Consider the following 15778-nt stretch of genomic DNA (forward strand, 5'->3'; position numbering starts at 1 on the left):
AAATACTAATGTCAATGTTTTTATTTACTTGGATAATCTCATTTCACAATTATATTTGTTGACATGGTAAAAATTTACTATTTACAAGTTTCACACATACATAATTGTAACATTTACCTAATATTGTACCTTTTGTAACATTGACGGCTTCTTTTCTGCCACAATTTTCGATCCTACGTTTATAAAAATAAAATAGCATGTTATTTCTTACTTTACAACTTTTACTATAATGCACATTGTGCAAAAAATATACCATGATAATTTACATCATTTCCTGCGCAACTTCACCAAGTCACTGTATTGAAAAACACAACGCGTGCTAATATTGCTCTTCTTTAGCGGATGAGGTTTGTATACGGCCTTAAAGTGCACCCTATCCGAGAGCCTCGCTACTTACTTTATACAAAACACTCAATATTGCATACAAGCTATTTTCGAACTGCTTAATTCACAGCATATAGCCAGTTCTAAAAATAATGGAAGATTGCAATCTGTTGTGAAGTTTCAGTGTTTAATGAACATAATATAAAAATCATTCTCGAATTCCTATTACTACCTGTTTTATAGATAAAGAACGATGTAATGTTGTGAAGAGCGTCAAAACTTACTGAACAGATTGCAAACATACACAAGAAAAGACTTAACCTAATTCCATACAACTACAGCTTATTCTAAATCTTATGTTATTCTCACCTAATATTTTCTACATCAAATAAATTAGAATCAGACTTCTAATTTGGATCCTAACCAGGGAAGGAACAATATTTTTATAAAGGTTCAAACAGAATGTTTTTACTTTTTTCTAATTTCGTTAAAATTTCATAAACTGTATAAATAAATGTACATACATTGGAAAATTACCATAATAATGTAAAATAATGTATAGCTTCTGTTAGTTACGTCCACAATTTAAAAAATGTAATCGGGGCCGGCCATATCAATAGCCCAGCGGAACTTGTCGCGCTGAGTTTTGTTGTAAATCTTCTCGATAGGGACTCCATGCTTCTTGCACCTGAAAAATATGAAACATAAAATTACCAAAAATTTGCAATTTGGAATGTAAGTATTTATTTAACAATATTATCAATAACCCTTACCAAGCCACTGAAATTCGTGGGTCAAGATAATTAAGCTTAGAAGTGCCGAGAGCGATAGTTTTGTTTTCGTCACGGTCTGTCTCTTGTAGTTCCAACTTTTTGAGCTGTTCTTTCAATCTCTCCAAGGCTTTCTTTTTCTTATCACAATTAAATTTTTCTTTAACTGAACCGCGCTTGGCTGCCTTGGAAGCTTGACGAAAATCTTCCTCAGCTTCATCTAATTGATCACGTTTGGCTTGGATTTTATCTTTTAGAGCCTCCATGGACTTTGAATGACCTGAAACAATGTTAACAATAAATTTTCAGAACTTGTCGAGTATAAAATGTGTTATTGCATAATATGTTGATCAATTTATTGGTACCTTTAGGTACAGCTCGTTGATGGTTGCACAGAATAGCGACAGCTCTGTTTGCTCTGTTGTAAGCCAAAATTTTCTCAGGTACTGATGTATCAGCATCAGTAAGTTCTTCAAGTTGTCTTTGCAATGTGATGGATGCATTGTACGTACGAAAAACTTTTGCAGTCAGCCCTGGCATCAAGTCTTTCAAATGTTCATTCAAAGTTTGTGTATTAAGTCTGTCAAAGAGATCATCACTGTCTTTTTTATTCTCCATGAACAGTTCGAGATTCTTAAATACGCGTTTTTCCACTGGTACTTCATTATAATATCTGATAGAATCTTTACCCAGGAAATCAAATACTACTACATATTCCTTGCCATCTTTTTCTTTGTGCAGTTCAATGTGCTCAACACGCAATGAGCAGCAGCCCACCGTATCTGCTTGATCATCATCTTTTTCATTACCAGCTCTCAAAGCAAGGCGATCAATAAAGTACAGTGCCACTGCACGCTGGCGGACGCGCATTTCTTTAGATTTCCAGTCCGCACGATATGTATCTCTGATTTTATCAATACACTTGTGGAGTTTTCTGGCAGTTTCATACTTTTGCCAATCTTTTTCGCCTTTCAATTTTGAACTTGGGTTTAACATTACATATTTGGACTGACCCTGAACATTTTCAGTCCATGACGCCAACCAAGTGACTGAGTTATCATGTCTTACTTCCTTCCACTTATGGCCCTGTGGAGGTTTGGGTATTTTGCTGTCCTTGGAACAGTTTATCAACACGTCTTCTGGCATCACACGTCTCTTCAACATACCCATCTTAGGATGTTCACCCCGACCTCTGAACAGACCTGGAGGCTCAATTCTAAAGTTACCAATTTTCTCTTTATGACCATCTATAGTACAGAATCCATATTCCTTTTGAATTTCCTCATTTTTTGCCTTTAATTCTGCCTTTTCCTCCTTTGTGCGATTTCTATTTTTCTCTGCTAGTTGTTGAAAATATGAATGCATTTCTTTGAAATCACATTTGGACAGATCTTTGATAATCTTAGCTTCTTCATGTGTCATCATTTTGCGCCAGTCAGCAAAGAAGTTGTTATTAAATACTGATTTAGTTGTGTAGTCGTGATCCAACATTCGAGCGTAGAATCCTGCCACTTCTTCAGCATCCTGTGAAAGTCTCATCACTTTGCCGTCGTAACGGAATTTCACATTTTCAGGAAGAGGTTCATAAGCCGGTGCAAATACTGGCCCTTTGTGTTCAAGGAATGCCCACTTAGTACCATCATCCTTCTTTTCTTCTTCCCACCTAAAATATTTACGTAATACATATGACATTGAGGAATAAAATAGTAAAAAGTATGAAATTACACACTTATTTCAAGATAAGATATTATGGAATAAGAATGGCAAAATAATTAATTAAAAATAAGAATCCACGCACTTTCTCCTTAGAAATCTTCGATATCTTAGGGCAGGTATAGTTTGCGATGTTTTTTTCAAAATGTAACTAAATTGCGCTAGTTTTTTACCAAGAGTAATAAACATAATGTAGTAACATAACCTAAATGTCGAACTATAACCTCAATATGTTGTCACAACAACGCCATCTATGTTTTTAACGTAAAAACATTTTTCTTATTAGTCCTAAAAATTGACACCACTCGTTACGGCGGGTTATTTCACTCGCAGTGTTTTTTCTCTGTCACATGTGAAGCTACATACAGTATACGGTCACTTTTTTTGAAATTAAGTTTAAATAATTATGTAAATAACACAAGGTACATATCTCAACCATTCAATCTGCATCAATCTAGTTTGCTGCACCTACCCAATTGCCAAGAGATGAATTTTGCCTCAAATTATCTTCAAAAATAATTACCATTTCCAAACTTCTTGCTCAGCAGCATCTGTTTTCTTCTTCTTTTTTGTGGGACTGACGCCTACACTTGGTTCCGATTTAACTTTTGCTGCTGGTTTAGGCTTCTCTTTCTTTTTCTTCTTTTTAACAATTGGTTCATCTTCATCATCATAGTCAGATTCTTCTTTCTTGATTTTCTTTTTCACCTTTTTGGATTTTAGTATAGGTGCATCTTCATCGGTGTCACTAGCTAGAGAGCGTTTCGGAGCTTTGCGTTCAGGCTACAGAAACAAAATAAAATTGAATACAAAATTATGATGGAGGAAAAATATGGAATTATGTAAGGTAATACCATTGATGCGTCGTCCTCACTATCGTCCTCGGGTAGGTCACCGAGAGGTTCGTCCTTGAACTGCGACAGGGAGTAGTCACATGATGAAACAGTGTGGTTCATGCCTATGTCACCATCATCACTGTCCTCCTCTTTCTTGACTTTAATTGCTGTTTCTGGTTCATCTACCTAATCATTCCAATAAAACATTTTTCCAGTGAATAAACTAAACAAGTTTAAAAATTGTGAATATAATTATGATCAGTACAATGGTTATAAGATGAATCTGTATGATATTTAGGGTCGTATTCTAGAACTCTACTCAATGCTCAAGTCAGGATTTGAGCAGACTTGAGTATGATTTCAAGCACTGGAAATACGACCCTAATGGCAAGGACTCGAGTATGATTTCTAGTGTTTTGAATCATACTCAAGTCCTGACTGGAGCATTGAGTAGAGTTCTAGAATACGACCCTAACTTTAGAACTCCAAGAACTACTTGCACATGATATACCTAATTAATTATATTTAGATTAAAGTCCTCTAGATAGATAGCAATGAATATTTATTACAAGTCTCTAAAATGGTAGCTACAAATGTTACACATGTTATATTTAATGACCTGCATAGGCTCCTGTTTCACAAGAGGATCTTGAGAGTCTACTTCAGACTTAACCTTTGTACTGCTGCTCTTCTGTTTCTCTTTACTCTTACTGGAGCTAAACAAAAAAAGAATATTTGTTTAATACTATAGAAATTTTAATGTCACAACATAACATGCATGTCATTGTAAGTCAATGATGTCAGTACATAAATATTTTTTATCAATATAAACAAAATATTTATGAATCTCTGTAAAATTGGTATAATTATGTACTATCCCTTATAGGTGACTTAAAGCAATCATATATCAATCAATAGTGCTCTAAAATGAATTCAGGTATGTATGATGCACAGAATTTATTAATGCATGAAATAAATTTTATTTTGCTGCAAAAACTTTTAAAGCACATTGTAAAAAGATAAAAAAAACAGCTTCCAAAGTTTGCATGCTGCCAACCAAAGTATTGTATGTATGTTCAGCAAGTTGTGGGAAATACTTTAAGACCTTAATGTATACTTCTTGGGGAGCATTGGCTTCAAATTAAAAGGTAGTCATAAATTATTTATCAATGATAACTAAACATTTATTCAGACATTTTTGTCCAAGTTAAAACAAGAAATAGTTTTATAAGTCTCAGATCATAGGATGAATGTGATTACCATTTGGAAACATAACCATGAAACATGAAACATTTGGAATTTGCTCCAAGTAAATTTTAGTCCTCCAACAAACAATATCAATATTCTACATATCTATTTTAGAACTGAAAATGTAATAATTAGCTGTAAATTTATAAAAAACGACATTACTATGAATTTATTATTTCAAAATATTTTATCAAAAGTGACATTAGTGACAATACCTGAATTGTACTACTTTGTTTATGGATTTGGAATCTCAAGTGATTTTTTATAGTAGGTATGTTGCAGAGGTTTACTAGGATCTCTGTAAATAGCAAATGTGTTGTTAGCAAGGTTTCATTAAAAAAAACATTCCTTATATTCTTAGAGGATAAAAAAACAAAGGAGCTGCTTTATCTATGGAATAAACGTCCCTATAAACCAAAAATGTCCACCACAAATGGCAGATTTAGTATTGTACCATAATCATAGATAAGTCAATATTGACATGCAAATGTATGGCTTGAATGTTGAAACTATTGTTACTGTGTTTTATGTTTGCAAATTTGTGTAGTATACTATAATCAAAGTATGATTAATACTAGGCTATTATTACTAGGCAAGTAATGAGCCATTTTAATCAAAATTAAATATAAAGTTATTTACCAATAAATATAACGATGGAATTGCATTATCATGTAATCTAGTTACATTCAAAGTTCTATTAACATTTGACTCTTCAAAATGGAGCAAACAAATGAAGATGGTATTTGATCCAATGTTAATGTTCAGCAGTCCTATAATTTCCAACCATTCTTTCTTTCTTTTTTCATTTGTAGGTAAACTTTAAAAATAATAGTAATGAAATAATAAAAACCTTGTAGTGAAGTGTTTCAATAACAAAATGTTGATAATATGTGTGCTTACAAGAACAACACTATGTCAAAATAATCATTATCAACAATCATCAAAATATACTAACAAACAGGCAATCTAAAGTAACCAAAACAAAATTCGGCAAGACTTATGAATAAACTACATAAACGAGTCTAAATACATGAGATATTTCGGCTATTGTATGATTTATAGGCAGAAAAATAACACATGTGTAATGTAACATTCGGTTGCGCCGCACCGACATTAATGCTGCAGGCCTTTATCAATATCAAGGTTTTTATCAATACTTAATTGTTCTCACTGTCAATATTTTTGTCCATTTCATTACAATTCATGCGAATAATTCACTAAAACATTTGGCCAACAAACATTGGTTTTGACATTTGATGTACTTCCCTTTGACAACCAGATACCGATGTTAAAGGGTACTCCAAAAATGGTAAAATGAGGACAGTTGGCATTTAAGATGACGTTACGTATTTTCGATTCCCGTGTTTGACATAAATCAATGTAGTGCTCTCTTTTGCCTTATGACAGCACATTGTTTTCACTGTCTAAATGCATCATATACATATAATGTCTGATTTACATATATCAATATAACATGTCCTTTGGTTTCATAGTCTAATCTTATATTATAGGTTCTAGTAAATCAACATTTTCTTTTTATATTGTCTTTGTGCACTTGATTCAAATAAAGCTCTTAAATCCAGGTGTTTAACTGTTTGCCTAAATAAATAAAATATTAATAATTTTTTTTGGAAATAAAATGTGTTGATACCTGTGTTTATCTGATGAACTAGTGTGTTTCTCTTTATCACTGCGGTGTTTGTCTTTGTCACTTCGGTGTCGGTCCTTGTCACGATCGCGCTCCTTGTCCTTGTCTTTAGACTTATGCTCTTTGTCCTTTGAACTTTTATGTTCTCGGTCTTTATCCTTGGAAGATGATGATTTCTTTTCATCACTGCTCTTGTGTTTGTCTTTGTCTTTATCACTTCTGTCCTTGTCTTTATCCTTGTGCTTGTCCTTGTCATTGCGGTGTTTGTCTCTGTCACTTCGTTCCTTATCTTTGGAGCTGTGCTCTCGGTCTTTCTCACTGCGTTCCTTCTTATCACTGCGATCCTTGTCTTTGCTAGAGGACTTGTGGGAGCTGCTGTGGCTCTTACTACTTGAATGTTTGTCCTTGTCCTTTTCCCTATAATTAAATAATAGAAGTCTCAGATCTAGTTTTATTTGCATAAATAAAAGAGGTGTCCAAATAGAATCATCTAGAACACTAACCTGCTAGAGCTGCTGCTGTGCTTAGAGCTCTTGTGATCGTGATCTTTGTCGCGATGCTTGTCTTTGCTGGATGATTTGTGGCCGGACTTGTGCTTATCCGAGCTGCTGCTGTATCCGTTGTGAATACCGTTCACGTGTTCATTTTTATTGCCGTTTAACTTTCCCTGCAAAAGTAACCAAATTGCACTTGTGAAAAATTGCTTATTTCAAGCAAGGTTATTAAAGATTTTCTTATTGAAATACGCAGTGAATCCAACGCAATGTGGCAAACTTATTAATAAAATGAATCTAATTACTGACTGACGCTTCGACTTTGTCTGGTCTCTGTAATATAGGAGACGCCATATTGGGACTTAGAAAAATTTCGATTCGTGGAGTGTATAACGTACACCAGTAAATAGTGATGCTCAGACTTTGCTCCGGTTTAAAAGGTAAATAAAATGACACATCAAATAAATGCAAATTCATATGGCTACTTACCGATTCACAATTACTATCGCTGATCGGGTTTTCGACACTCATTTTGCCCACGTATTACTACCGTTTGTTCGAGATTACATGAGGCCGGCCAAACGAGCGCAAATTCTAAGTGCTAAGAATCGACGAATGCGCATGCGTTGTCCTACGCTATATCGACAACTTCAGTTGGCTGTCGGTTCAATGTTCGCATTCTTGATAAACTTCAAGTGTATGCCGTCTTGCCATTTAAGAGAATCAAAATTATACTAAATGGTATAAATTCAGAATTTCCTATTTCTACTCAGTAAAATAAATTTTAATTAATGAAACAAATTACCAGTGTTTTCATTGTCTACTATATTCCGTTTTGGTGAATTTGTAAATAAGTTCCTCGTCGCAGTTTTATCGATAGCGCACTCTATGACGTATGTACGTACATATATCTTATTATAATAATTTAGTTACAGGAACCTAATAAAAAAAGTCCTCAAGTAAATTGTTTTATTCCAAGGCATGAAAAATCAATACATTTTGCATAATCTATCATGTATAAATATTTTATCTTAGTAATTAGGCTACTCTGCTGAACAATAAATAAATGTCTAAGTACTTCATAAACAAACAGGACTGTTTAAAACTAGCAGTAGGCACTTATCATTATGCATAACATTAAAAATTATTAATTCTTACTACTAGATTGATTGCATTCTTTTGTACTCTTAAACACAGTTTTCCCGTTGGAGTCATAGGTTCCCTTAAGTTTCTTAAATGCAAAAGCCATGTAGATAGCTGAAATTGAAAGAAATTTATATATAAGAGGGTCAATGATTAAATATGTTAATATGTATTTGTTATGAGAGTGAGAATACTAACTTGCAACCTCCCATTCACATCTACTCATAGTTCCAAGTCTATCGCGCTCATCTTTATTATCTTTTGTCTCCCAGAAAGCCCGTACATGTTCATAATCTGACTCTTCTCCTATCAGCTCTTTACCTGGTGGAGCTGGATAGGTCTCAAAACATATAATTCTACTTAATAATTGTTTGTAGTTAACAGAGTGTTCTTTGAAAAAGTCAGCAAATCCCGCTTTATATACAAGCTTCAGGCCATATTCTGCTGCTAATTTTTCAAGCATTTGAAAATTGACTAAAAACTCTGGACAATCTACAACCCCTTCTAAGTGAAAGTCATACTTTGCTCCAAATAAAGGGTAGCTATCTTTAGGATCAAATAACAGATTGATATTGTAGATCCTATTTCCAAATGACCCATTTGGTGATTTACGAGCACGACTAACAATCTCATAAGCATTTGGTATAGTGCCAAAGAAATAACCTTCCGGTCTTATGCATTCTGATATGTTGCTTAGCATTCGCCGTGCTTGGGCTAAGCTTTCAAAACAATAATGAAATCCAAACTGGCAACTGACTACATCAAAATTTATTGACGGATCGGTGTACTTGTCTCGGAGTGTTTCTTTAGTGCAATCAGCTGTAATAAATTCTGCAGAATAAATTCGTCCGCAGCGTTTTCTAAGGTCTTCATAGCGTACTTGACACTGTTGAATTGACACTTCTGCAATGTCAGCAAATATTACACGTTCTACTCGTGCTTTCTGCCATTTACTCAAATCGCCGCCTTTGCCACAGCAGATATCCAACACTTTTAATGGTCTACCATAATCTTTTTCTCTAACTTTATCAGTATATTCTTGAATTAGAACACTTTTCACCCAATTATTAAAGTTTCTGAGATAGAATATTGGAGATTTAAAACGTTCATTGAGACCTTTTTCTTCAAGGTGGTTATAATGTGCGGCTACGACTGAAGCATGTTCCTCGACTCGCGGCACTTTTTCCGGCGGCGCAGTGCTGTCTGCACTGTTGTCACTTAAATATTTTGAGTTAAGCTTGCCTTTTTTATTCTCTGCAGAAGTTTCATCGTCAGAATCAGGTTTTCCACCATTGCTTGGTATGGATTCCGTTTTGTCCTCTATACTAGTCATAGTTGATATTTATTTTTTCTATAAATATTCACAGCAACGTTTCAGTCTTTTGCATTTGTCGATCCCTTTACTGAACTGAACAAACTCACAAATAAAGTAAAACAGGCGATGCCGAAGATGCACACAATCGAACGTCTATATTGCTTTTGGTTGTCTATGAACCGTAGATTATGGAAAGAACTACGGTGCAAATAGGATTGCTTGTTATACTTTGTTTGCTACCGCTGTCGACATGGTGGTTTATGTGATTAAGCATTTCTGCAGATTACGGTGGTGTAAACATACGTTTTCCATGCCAAAATAATGCTTCATTGACGTGTCGTGCTCGTTCTAGGCAAATCCATAAAAATGTTGCCATTTTCAAGACAATTTTTGTACCGTTCGTTAAAACGGGCGTGCACGAAAAGACGCGCGGTATAATTTAAATGTTTCTATATATGGTTGTCGAGCTTTCAACAAATTTAATGTCATGTCATTATTTAATGTGTTCTAGTATAAATTTGTTATTAGTAAACACTCTTAAAATCCCTGTATCTGTAAGGTGAGAAGGAGTGTGTTAGAAAGAGTATAATAAGAATTAATAAAGGTTTTCTTCTAAATGTGTGTTTTAAGTTCCTTTCATGCAGTCATTAACCTTAGTATAGTCTCTTAAATTGTTTATAGATTAAAATCGAATATAGAGTTACACGATAAGCACCCATCCATTATTGAAAGCAATTTTTAGCTATTATTTGTGGTTTTTTACTTGTTACAGTTTATAGGATATACGGATATCAATGAAGTTGCGTTTATTGACAGTAGTCCATGGTAAGAAGTTTCCTGTATATTCTTTTATGTATATTTCTGTGTATAGGCAATGAACTTTAATATGATTTTTTAAATTTAGATTTTGTTTTCTTCTCTAACTAAACAAGTCGAGAGTTAAATTAAGAGAATTGAAATTTATGGGGAAATGCGATACAATTATTAAATTTAATTTACGACGAAAAGTAGAACAAAAGTTGTTAATTTTCAGAATAAACCCCTCGTTTTAAAGCGTCATAAACAAAATCCTGCCTCAAGTTTTTGTATTTGCTGTTTACTCAGTCTCTTGTTGAAAAATCACCAGCTTTATGACGAGTGTCATCGCTAATGTTATTGCGCACAAATAAATTTTCTCGAAGTTCCTGTCAAACGACCACCATTTCTACAATCTCAATGTACTATCTAACACTTTCATTGTACCTACTTTGCTAAAAAGAAAATTTATTGTCTGTCGTCTTCTAGTTTCGAGGAATTTAAAGACTGGTAGCTTGTACATATATAGTTCCATAATACTTGCAATATAATTGAAAATAGTGTTGATAATTATTATGGCTTCGAAATTGCGATTAAAACAATGTAGCGAAGGGACAGCACAGACATGTAGGTAGGTACTTATATTTCGCACAATGGGCAACGTGTGTAGTTAAGGTATGATGATAGTTGAGCTACAACAGAGACAGGTCCGACGAGCCGGGGCATGGCCGCAGGCGCAGGGGCGGAGGGGCTTCGGTGCCGTTACGTGGTGCGCCCGCGACTCGACGCGGTGCCACGACGCGGACGTGCTTCAGTCAGTTCGTGCGCGAAAGTCGTAACCTACCTGCGTCACACAAACATTTCCTACACACGCGAAAACAACTCCCTGCTCACAAACTGAGCAAAACCAATCAGTTTATGCAAAGAGGACGATCAGTGCACTAACAGTTCACAGGATTGTTGGAATTGTAGTGCGATAGTGTTATGTGTGGACGAGAAAGCGTGTAACGTCAGTAGGACCGGCCGGAGTGATCATATGTTGGACGCGGATGCAGTGATGGAATGTGGCGTTTGTTATGGTGACGTGCAATGATGCAGTGTACCCGAATACCTGGTGTTTAGCCGCAGCGCCGCCAAGCCGCGGGTCCTCCACGAGAACCATGCGTAGAAAAAGATGAACCAGGATGCTGAGAGCTTGGTAATATCACTTTTACTTCCACACATTTTACTTCGAAGTTTACATAAAAACTTATAAAGCCTTTAATGTTTACCCTTGCGCAGCCAAGTGTCTAATAACATGCGACGAAATCAGTACCTGTGATTTCAGAAATATCTATTTATATTGATGATATTATAGAATGTAAACGTAATCGTTGATGTTCAAGGCTGACGATAGACTTTGCTAGGAGAGACGATTGTCATTTCTCGTTTCAAAAAGTGTTATTCTTATTTACACATTTCTTAGATGGTCAATGCTTAAATCATGAGAATAAACGAATTAAACAGGTTAAATTATTGTGTGTTGTAGTAATAAGGATAAATAGGTCTTTATATATATAGTTAATTTATTTGCACGCTTATTGAAGGAAAACGACGGCTATGAAAAAGTGAATGGTATGCTAACAATAGGCAGTAGTATGTATAATCGAAGTCCAAAAATAATTTTCGACTTTTTCAATTAATGCATTGTTAGCGACTCGATTGAATACTCAAATTATAAAACGATAGCACAAAGATGTTTCAATGCGTGTAGGAGCAAATTGACCACGTAGGAAATACTTAGCATAAATTGGGGTTATTGACTTACCATTGTGATCACACTTTAAAAGACCATAGGAAATATTTATATCTGGCAAAGTGTGTGCGTACGACGTACCCTTTTTTCAATAATTTAATGTAGTTGCGCTATTATGTGACTGTGTGAAGCATAGTGCACGTAATATTGCAGCCAGTTGCAACAGTTGTTTTGTGTGATTCCAGCAATAAGTGTCGAAAGCGTTCGTGGGACCGCGTCTTGCCTCACGTTATACGCATTCGCTCTAGTTTCTGTGCTATTGTTAACTAAGATTTCTTTACACCTATTTATTATCTTTTTGTTTGATTGGTTACATATGATATTAGATATTATTTCGTGTAGTAAGCTGTAATCGACAAAAAGATAGCAGTGAATCTTAGTTGGCACAGCAAACCTAGTAAGAACACATTTCGTATCACTCAAGGCCAAAGTCAGTCTTTGATCTAAAGTACTTAAGTATTTTCTCTTACATATTTTTTTAGAACATAACTTTTTACAGTGCACGACAGTCGATGATTTCGCTGTGTATTTCATAAATTATGCGTTATGTATCGCGCAAAAAAAAAACATTACATTCTTGTAAATGAATTGGTCATGTAATAACGCATAGCTATCGGTTTCGAATACCTGTCTGCTGTTAGTAATACAAGGTACCTACGCGTAATTCTACTATAGCCGAATTTTTACTTAGAAAGCGCAAGTGGAACGACCGGACCTTCATCTAAAACTTTCACAGTGTAACCAACGTAGAGGTACTTACCACGCTTACCACTTGAATTACATAACATTTTTATATAAAACTTAACATAAAGCTATTGGAAAAGTGTGTTGACCTAAAAAACCTAAACGGAAAGAAAGGAGACACGCGCAAGGCTAACAGGTTATGCACAGTATACGCCAAATTGGGATTTTCGTTATATTTTGCAGCCAGTCTTAAATCTATGTATACTGCTTATAAAGGAACTTGTGCAACGTGTAGGGTGATCCCATTTACAGTGGTATAATTTTTTTCTAAACAGAGTAAGTACCTACATTGTAAATAGCCAATACATATATGTTCTTTATGTAGTTTTAAAATTATTCCACATAATCAAATTTCGTTTGATTGTTAACCATTAGCTAGCTTAAATGATCCATTTTTGTGTTTATTCTTAGATTGCACCGTTGTTTCACACAATTTGGTATTTTTTTATTTTTTAAATCATTCAATACCAAAGTTTACAAAGTGTACTGTAATAATTACTTGAAATTTGATTTATTTTAAAAAACTCAAATATATCTTCCTATTCTCAAATAATGCACACAAATAGTTTTTGTTGTGGGAGAGTAAGGACTGAGTCTTAAGGTTGCTAATATATTGACTGCGTGTTTGCAGTTAATGCTGAAGTCGTAATTAACTTCACGCATTAACTGCATGCAATCGATCTCGGCTGCACGAAATCGGTTTCGACTGCAAGCAGTTAATGCGCGAAGTCGTTGTAAATTTCACGCAGTCGAGGTCTCGGCTGCATGAAGTTGATTACGACTTCACGCATTAATTGCAAACATGCAGTCAATCTGCTAGCAGCTTAACTAAAAAAAAATATTTTTTATTTTTATAATATCTAGTGACGTGACGAACTAGTCGTGCGCCTGATGGTAAAGATTATCAAATTATAGATCATAAACATTGCAGTGCCACTCAGAGCTTTAAATCGCAAAGATCTGAGGGGCACTACCACTGCGCCCGTCACCCTGTGACATAAGTTGACAAGCCCCATGTACCTGTAATTTCACCAGCACCCTTACCCTTCAAAACCGGAACACAGTAATGGTGACGTTACTGATTGGCGGCAGAAATAGGTAAGGTGGCAGTACTTCCCTGGACGAACTCTTTCACAAGGAGCTCTACTGCTACTAAAACTGCCTCCTTGGCCGAATGGTTATCATTCGGTCTGCCACGCAGAGGTCCCGCGTTCAATTCCCGGGCCGGGAGAAATATTTGTATTGCCTACATTTATTTTTCTCGAGAGTTTGGGTGTAATTTGTGGTTGTCTATGTGTATGTCCATGGCATCCGCTACACAGGGTTTCCTTGGTGCGGGGCTTTGAGTGTGTGCGTTATTATTATTATTATTGTACAGTTTCAATTTTATAAATTTTCGAAATGCCTGCCTTGGTTTGTAATACACAAATAACATTGATACACAAAGTTCTTTTCAGTCTGTGAAACAACTTACCAATTTTCTCGTATTTACTTTATTGCCACTTACATTTTTTGGCATATCTAGGTATCGTTCTGAGGTACTTTCCAGGGCGAATAAATCAATCATGCTTATATTTGGTGATCTTGGTGGAGGCCAGTGGAGTCTAGTGCCACCACGACAGAATCACTTCTCTGAGTACGTGTTTTGCAGAAAAATTAAATACACACCCAAATAACAGTTAAAATCATCGCCTTCATCAAAGGTTTAAAACAACGGCGATACCTAAGAATAAATATAAAAATGTGTCTTGGCGTGATAGCTACATTGTCACACTACTTTCATACCATAGTTAATTTGATTTAGTAGAACATTGAATAAAGAACTAATGTTTTTTTTTAAACAGCCATTACGAAATCCTCTAAATGATTCGACCACTGCAAATGGATCACTCTGTATAGATGTGACTCAATATTTAAGCTAGTTATTATATAATTCCTAGAACGTAGGCGCGAACGGAAATAGGTACGTTTTTCTCTTTAATTAAATATTGTTAAACTGATAACCTGTTTCAAGTTCGTTGATATCTTTGATACGGTGTGAAACAGTTCGCATCTCTATGTTTATTTACAATGTACCAGTTTGCGTAGTTATTTTTATATCTTGCATATAAAATTATTTTATATTATAAATTACTGTATTCTGTTATTGTAAGTATGTTTACAGTAACCAAATGTTATAATCATCAAAGTAAATTTAAAAAATATCTCTATTGATAGGTGTATCAAATTAATAGCAAATTAATCATACATGAAAGATCACAATGATTAACTAACTAATTAAAATATTACTACTGATTCGTAAGGCACATAAAGTCTTGTTTTGCAAATATTTTCTATAATTTAAGTTTTTTTTAAATATTAATTAAAGCTCAGTACAGAGTACCAAAAACCAATCTCAAATGTCATTCATCCCCTAGTTTGCCTCCCTTAGAGGTGGAATATTTTCTTCAAATTTAAATGGATCACTTCTGATGTACCCTCTTTCCAACAAATAAGAATCATTAAAATTGGTTTCCAAATGAGTTATCGCGTAACATACATACAAAAAAACAGTCTAATTGAGAACCTCCTCCTTTTTTGAAGTCGGTTAAAAATAGTAAGATCTGAAAGCGGTACTACCATGGATTATAATAATAAGCATAAGCTGTATAAAGTTTTAGTTTGACTATAGTTTTAAACCTCGTAAATGGCACGTTTTGAATAACAACATGATTTTTATTTGTTGATTTTAAAAGAATTTGAGCCTTTATGAAGAACACTGCCAAAAAAGCCAATTAGTCTTAACATTTCTAAATTATAATTTCATACATGTATTGGACACTAGTGTAACAATGTTAATTTTGTTTGAATTCAGAGACATTCTGAGGCTCTGTTTGTGAATTGCTCTTACAGCACATTTTTGCAAGACTAAAAGATTGTATCAATGTCGGCGGCATTACCCTAAGGCAAAATG

At 34.7% G+C, this 15778-nt stretch overlaps 3 protein-coding genes across 5 annotated transcripts in view; 1 reads left to right on the forward strand and 2 right to left on the reverse strand.

Annotated features, from left to right (window-relative positions):
• Nucleotides 1–104: 104 nt before the first annotated feature.
• Nucleotides 105–7624, reverse strand: LOC113235875 (DNA topoisomerase I, mitochondrial). Of its 2 annotated transcripts, XM_026471807.1 has the most exons (10): nt 7523–7611; nt 7172–7206; nt 7043–7126; nt 6543–6956; nt 4263–4359; nt 3662–3829; nt 3331–3590; nt 1460–2757; nt 1098–1374; nt 105–1012 (listed from the first exon to the last, which is right to left on the reverse strand). In XM_026471807.1, exons 1-10 carry the CDS (start codon nt 7562–7564, stop codon nt 910–912), a joined length of 2778 nt encoding a protein of 925 aa, XP_026327592.1. In that variant the 5' UTR covers nt 7565–7611; the 3' UTR covers nt 105–909. The 2 variants fall into 2 exon arrangements, with proteins under 2 accessions (XP_026327592.1, XP_026327585.1); XM_026471800.1 differs by having other exon boundaries at nt 109–1012; nt 7043–7206; nt 7523–7624.
• Nucleotides 7625–8076: 452 nt separating this feature from the next.
• LOC113236054 (mRNA cap guanine-N7 methyltransferase) lies at nt 8077–9612 on the reverse strand. The gene is made up of 2 exons (XM_026472050.1): nt 8375–9612; nt 8077–8290 (listed from the first exon to the last, which is right to left on the reverse strand). Exons 1-2 carry the CDS (start codon nt 9507–9509, stop codon nt 8181–8183), a joined length of 1245 nt encoding a protein of 414 aa, XP_026327835.1. The 5' UTR covers nt 9510–9612; the 3' UTR covers nt 8077–8180.
• A 1416-nt stretch (nt 9613–11028) lies between these two features.
• Nucleotides 11029–15778, forward strand: part of LOC113234450 (ral guanine nucleotide dissociation stimulator) — a 43669-nt gene continuing 38919 nt past the window's right edge. Inside the window, exon 1 of one of the 2 annotated variants that reach the window (XM_026469780.1) lies at nt 11029–11484. In XM_026469780.1, coding sequence (XP_026325565.1) covers nt 11461–11484 — 24 coding nt within the window. In that variant the 5' untranslated portion in view covers nt 11029–11460. The remainder of the gene's footprint in view (nt 11485–15778) is intronic. The other variant, XM_026469789.1, reaches the window with a different exon arrangement.

This window comes from Hyposmocoma kahamanoa, unplaced genomic scaffold, assembly GCF_003589595.1.
Source record: "Hyposmocoma kahamanoa isolate Upper Pololo Valley unplaced genomic scaffold, ASM358959v1 102, whole genome shotgun sequence".
Taxonomy (NCBI): Eukaryota; Metazoa; Arthropoda; class Insecta; order Lepidoptera; family Cosmopterigidae; genus Hyposmocoma; species Hyposmocoma kahamanoa.